The sequence below is a fragment of the Saccostrea cucullata genome, unplaced genomic scaffold, assembly GCF_032062105.1.
Source record: "Saccostrea cucullata isolate Sc308-1 unplaced genomic scaffold, CSIRO_AGI_Scuc_v1 ctg3339, whole genome shotgun sequence".
NCBI lineage: Eukaryota > Metazoa > Mollusca > Bivalvia > Ostreida > Ostreidae > Saccostrea > Saccostrea cuccullata.
Genome location: NW_026933034.1, coordinates 14761 through 21568, shown reverse-complemented (window position 1 = coordinate 21568; position 6808 = coordinate 14761). Strand labels below are relative to the sequence as shown.

Sequence of the window (6808 nt, the reverse complement as noted above, 5' to 3'; positions counted from 1 at the left end):
CACTAACGTCATTTAAAATTGTGAATCTAGCATTGAGAGTGAAGTTCTCATTATTGATATATTTATAAAATCATGATAAACAAAAAATGCTAAGGAAAATTTTTCGATAAAATTTATTCTTTTACAGAAAAAAATAATGTGGTATCCATTGAGTTAGAACACTAGCAATAAAAATCTTGAGTAGCACTCTCTATTGAGACTAGCACGCTATAACAACTACGCTACACAAGTCCTGATGAATATTGGCATTAAAATCATGTGTCTGATATGACCATTGACTTAGTGGATACGAAAGTTATGTCATAAAATTAAATTTTAAGATAAAGGAATAGTTGGCCTTTGCTCCATAATTTTTTAAAATAAAATGTATATATCTGTATGCAAACTTTGAGGATTAACTCTCGGGAAAATGGAGCGAAGACTCACTTATATCTAAATATAATGTTATACATATATGTTTCCCATATATTTCATCGTAGGTATTGGATTCCATATTGTTACCCACCCTGATCCCAAGGGTCATGTTTTGAACAATTTCATATCTACACTACCCCAGAATGCTTTCACATAAGTTTCAGCTTTTCTGGCCCAGTTGTTCTTGAGGAGAAGATTAAAAAAGATTCCCTCTTATGATAAACTTTGATTCCCTATTCTGGGTCTGTCCTACCACCAGGGGTCATGGTTTGAACAATTTTGAAAATACCCTACCTCAGAAACATTCCACATAAGTTTCAGCATTTTTGGCCCAGTGGTTTTTAAGGAGAATTTTTTTTAAAAACCCACCCTATTTCTGTCCTTTCTTCATTATCTGCCCTTCTGATGGGACTTGGTCTTTCATTTTAACAATTTAAACTCCCCTTCCCTAGGGATATTTTTTTCAAAATTAGTTAGAATTTGCCCAGTGGTTCTTCAGAAGAATTAAAAAATGTGAAAAGTTTTACAGACAGACAGACAGCTAGACGGACGGACGGACAGACAGACGAACGGACAAAATATGATAAAAAACTCACTTGAGCCTTCGGCTCGGGTAAGCTAAAAGTTTTTGAAGAAGGTTTCCTATGCTTATTGGACTTTTACGAGAAGCGCTGACTTTTACGGTTGACGAATAACTCTCAAACTAGGACATTGTACGGAAGCTCTTTTAAGATATAAATATTAAGCTCAACATTTAATTCAACGAAAATAAAGGGCTATCTTAAAGCACAGATAAGTTGTCATTTAGAAAAACGAAAACCACCCTACCCTCTAATCCAGTCCTTCATAAACAAGTGCCCCTAACACTATTACTATGACCACTAGAAAGGGTTTCTTATTCATATCAATTCTGTAACTCTGTAGATGATACATGTATAAATGTCCAAGTAAACAGTAAACTGTAAAAGTCAGTGCTTCTCGTAAAAGTCCAATATTAGGTTAACAGATGTAGCCAAACCTTGTTATCTAGGCCCCTAGTAAACCCTGAACAAACTTTGATATCCAAGAGCATTGAAGTTAAAATACAAAAAAGAGTATTGGGATATGTCGTTTGGACTATAAACTCACATGAAAATATTCTGGGTGGTATGTACACTAGACATAAGAAATAAGGAAATTATTTAATTGTTTGTATAAAAGTCAACATAACTTTTTATTCCATGTATGTCATGAAATACTACTAGACCAACATGCTCTTCATGAAGTAGAACTTACAACCCTACTACACTGGTATGTATATATTGTTAAAAACAAACTCAGCAATCCGTAAGAATTTAAAGGAGACTTAAGTTGTTTGCAATTCTTTTGTATGCAATTAAAGTGTTAATTTAATTTGTCTTGAATGAATTATATTTAACTCGATTTAAATGCCGTAGGCTTCAATTTACATGTATAGAAGATCTAAATGCATACCACTTAAATTAAAATTACAGTAGAATCACAACTATTCAGTGTGCAGTGCATAGGGAGGCAACATATCACAATTATACCTTTATAATTTTTATTTGTATGCTTTTCTTTAATTAACGCAATTTGTAGTTTCTACAATCAGCTGTTATCAATTTATTCCGTTTATTCCGTTTTACCTTTTATTATTGAGCATTCATCTGAACCCCAGGTAAAAGAATAATAATAAGAACAATTATTACTCATAAATTTTCACAAAGAATTTACGAAATAATTACTTGAAATGAGACTGCTGATAGTCTTGCTTCAGCAGCTTTTTTGTTATACATGTATACTCGTTTTAGAAATTGTTCTATCGTAGACCAAATTGTTTACATATATTTGATTTTCTTCACTTGACCACTGTTACACTCAGCTACAAGGAGGTTGTCTCTGGTGTCTACACATAAGCCCCATGGATACTGTAGATCACAGTTATCAATGTAGCAGAGGAATTGTCCGTCCTGATCAAGGATGTGAACACAATGATTTAGAGAGTCTGCTGTCAGGATGTGACTCTGGCTGTCTGTTGTGATGCCAATTGGATAAAATGATTCCTTGGTAGTAGAGGGATGACCTGTGTATCTAAATCGGAGTTTTCCTGTCTGGTTAACAACCACTACAGCACTGGCTTCCCGGTCAGCTACACAGATATCCAGGTTCCTGTTCTCACTGATGTATTTTGTGAAGACACCAGATGAAAAGAGAAGTTTACCTTTACTATCAAACTGAATGGTTTGCTTTTCTGTGAAATTAGTGTAACGGACAACTTTTGATTTTTCATAATCAGCACTGTTCATAATTACCAAGAGGTCTCCAGAGGAGGTATTACAGATATAGTTAGGCTCCCACCCCCGAAGATTGATCACTTCCTGTATCTGTTTATTCTTCACTATGTTTACAGTTCTTGTATCAGGGTCAGTATAAACTAGGTCTCCACTGCTTGTCACTGCTATGTCGCGTGGATGGTTCTCTGACTTGGTTTGGATTGTATCCAGTAGTTGACCGTGCATGTTGTAAAGTTTCATGATTCTGTCTTCTCCGCGTGTCCAAATTTCGTCATCACTGAGACAGGTAACTTTGCGTAGGAATTCATATCCAGTGTTTATGTTGGTTAAAATCTCTGGTTTATCAAGCAGTGGTTTGATTGAAGTAGAGGATACAGCTTCTGGTGTCTTCATTGTGTAGCCATGTTCATCTGTTGTTACAAAAAATGACGAAAGAGAACCAAACATTTGACGGAGCTGGTCTGTGTTGATCTGATGAGGAGAGAAACTTGGTAATGATATACTAAATTTAGGAGGTAATTTTCTAAATTCAGCATTCCTGGATTTGTAGGTAGAAGCTACGGAGACATCATTTGAATCAAGTATTTTCTTCAGATTAAACAAAGTTTGTTTCACATCAGATAACATCTGTTTAATTTCATTTTCCTGCTTATTTAAAACAGCCAGATGTTTTGATTTCATTTCATCAATTTCAGATTTCTGTTTGTTGACAATGCTGTTAATTTTTCTATGCCAGTCTTCTCCTTTTTTGGTGACAGCTGTTGTCAGTTTTTTATAATGTTTTACCATGTTCAGTTTTTCAGAGTTTAAATTTGCTTCAATTTTTTCATAGGTAGGATATATTCTATTTTCTAGTTCTTTAAAATCCATCATTAAAATTTCTTTAATGAATCTAGGATTCTGTAAGATATCTGTTAACTTATGCCCATGATGTTCATCGGAAGAGATGCAGGTAGAACAGACAGGAATGTCACATTTTTCACAGTAAAGTTCACAATGTTTCTGAGTGTGGTTCGGGCATTTTTGGTAGTTAGGAGCAGAAGTTTTATGTTTGTATGGTACAACATTGTGTCTTTCCGATGAATCAGAGAGATGCTCCACCACACAGGCTTTGCAGAGGTTAATCTGACAAAGTTCACAATGACTCTGTAATGCGGCTGTAAGACACAGGTCACAGAGGAGGATTTCTTGAGCTCTGTCCAGGGGCTCCATGTCACATCATCAGAAGACACTTTTTAATTACAAAAGCATAATAATTATAGAAAAGGCATTTCAAAGAATTTAAATAATTAACTTATTTTATTTTGATTACGTTTGTATGGAAGTTGTTGGGGAAAGAAAACATAAACAGTTGAGGTACAGTATATCGAAAGCTGTACTGTAGTCAACCAGCAAGAATATTTTTCAATGATTTATTTTAAAACTAAAATTTAATTTAACGATGATATTCTTAATTCATAATGGAAAAATTAGATAGATTTAATAGAATATAATTTATATTTTCAAAGCTTTTGAACATTAGATATCGATTTTAAACTCGCTTTTAAATGCTTTTTGAAATTGATCCTTCTATCATTTTCCGTAGCTAATCTTAATATTATTAATGGAGTCCATCGTCAGTAAATCTTAAAGTACTTAAGGGCCATCCCTGTTCTCATACTTTTCCAGCATACTTGATAAATAGAAGTAAACGCATCTATTTTTACACTGTTTTTTTTTCGCTGATCTAACTATGGAATATAATAAAGCGATTTCCGTAAAAGGTCTGCTTAAGCACTATTAGAGGTTGTGTTCCAAAGGAGCACCCTTCTATTCCCGGTACTTTCCCTCAACAAATCACTATATGATATGTAATGTAGTAGTTATCTTTATGTTATGGAAAATGTCAAAGAATGACTGCACTTAAGCTATGAGACTTGGAACCCGATGTTTTGCGCAAAATAAAATTCCAAAATTCATTAAAGAATGACTGCACTTAAGGGCGTTATTTGCAACCTTTTCGGTTACCCATTTTAAGCTTAACATTGCAATATATCGCTAAATTAATCTATGATTAATGTGCAAGCATATGTTTTTGATATTTTTTTCTAGAATTTTCCGTCATGCATATTTCTATAATTACATACAACGCTATTGAAAAGAACATGTTTAAGCCATAAATTCCGGAAAATTGAACTGGACCGCTTTCGATTTTAAGGTGGCAGCAAAGGGGCGGAGACATTTAAATCGCATGGAAATGAATAATAAGCACATGGTTTTCCGTATTTGATTTACATTAAATATGAAAAAGGCGGAGAGGAGGGTTTTGTGTTCATTGTGTACAAAAAATAAATGATTTATAACCATGCATATAATTTCATTAATTTGTATCCACGTAAGTAAGTAAAGTAAGTAAAGAGCAGAACATTAAGAGAAAAACAAAAAGTTCATAAAAATAAACAAAATTGTGATAAATATATGTCTGCATTTTGTACGCTTAGGTTTGTAGTGTCTTTTTTAAGAATTATTGGTAGATGAAAATGACACTGAAATACATTTTTATTTTCTGAACATAATGGACTGTCTTAGCGTAAATGAAAAATAATTTGCAACCTGTCTATAGGATAATCTGAAATAAGTACACACAATAAATCCATAAATGAGATGCCATTTGATTACTGACAGAGATAATTTCCAAAAGAGTTTTGATCTTTATTCAGAGTACAAAGGACAATGCATTAAAGAAAATGAATTTCGGCTTCTACATTATCAAGCACTGCATAATTTTCTCTATCTAACGTTCTTTTAAAATTGTAATACTTAAAATCTCACTGCTCATGTAGTATTTGCTGTCAAGCAGCGAATTAACTAAATCTTAAAATAATTATAAATTATGTGTTCGAACCTACAACATGTATTTAAAAAAATGACATTTTCACTTTATCTTAATTATCTTGAATAATAATTGTGGACTAAATTAATTAGTAACGGAAAAATAAAATAAAAAGTTTATTTTTTTTTTTTTGGTGTGACTGTGGGCTCCTACCCTGACCTAAAACTGGTCGGGCTCCCGTTTTCAAAATTTCTGGATCCGCCACTGCTATATGTACAGCATGTAATCGGCAAAATAATACCCCTTTTCTTTTAAATGCTCCGAACAAAAACACTATAGTGAAAGAAGTCAACGTAAACTTTAAAACGCCAATGAATTGTACGCAATGATCTTCAATGTTTTGAAAATGGAAGTACATGTAGATATAAAAAGAATTTTCCAACGACTGACACAATGGAAGCGTATCGAACACTTGAATGTCACGTGAGAAAAGTGATTATAATATCAAACGGGTCACATGGACTGACACTCGGTGACTTGCTAATTTAGTAGCTAACTCGAGCGAAGTTTGGGTACATTTTTTTAAAAATTAGATATGAGCCGCAACTTGACCAACATTGTCCTTTGGATATGTATAGGTTTAAAGTAAAATACACATTCTGTGCAAATAAGAAAAATGGTCAAGTTGCGGCTCGATGTAAACAAAGTCGTTGAAAACTGGTATGCATATGAATAACAATAGAAATGAGCCAAAACTGTAAGACCCCCGTCTCAAAAGGTAGTGTCGCTCGGTATTATTTAATACTTTCATGTAATATAATACACCAAAACCTGCTCTTAAGACATTGTTTAATACCTATTAAACATAAATTTAATGAATTTTGGAATTTTATTTTGCGCAAAACATCGGGTTCCAAGTCTCATAGCTTAAGTGCAGTCATTCTTTATGTTTAATAGGTATTAAACAATGTCTTAAGAGCAGGTTTTGGTGTATTATATTACATGAAAGTATTAAATAATACCGAGCGACACTACCTTTTGAGACGGGGGTCTTACAGTTTTGGCTCATTTCTATTGTTATTCATATGCATACCAGTTTTCAACGACTTTGTTTACATCGAGCCGCAACTTGACCATTTTTCTTATTTGCACAGAATGTGTATTTTACTTTAAACCTATACATATCCAAAGGACAATGTTGGTCAAGTTGCGGCTCATATCTAATTTTTAAAAAAATGTACCCAAACTTCGCTCGAGTTAGCTACTAAATTAGCAAGTCACCGAGTGT

At 33.4% G+C, this 6808-nt stretch overlaps 1 protein-coding gene across 1 annotated transcript; it reads right to left on the bottom strand.

Annotated features, from left to right (window-relative positions):
* Positions 1–2252: 2252 nt before the first annotated feature.
* On the bottom strand, positions 2253–3920 carry LOC134237054 (E3 ubiquitin-protein ligase TRIM36-like). Its single transcript, XM_062719137.1, has 2 exons — positions 2753–3920; positions 2253–2563 (listed from the first exon to the last, which is right to left on the bottom strand). Exons 1-2 carry the CDS (start codon positions 3918–3920, stop codon positions 2253–2255), a joined length of 1479 nt encoding a protein of 492 aa, XP_062575121.1.
* Between the last annotated feature and the right edge of the window lie 2888 nt (positions 3921–6808).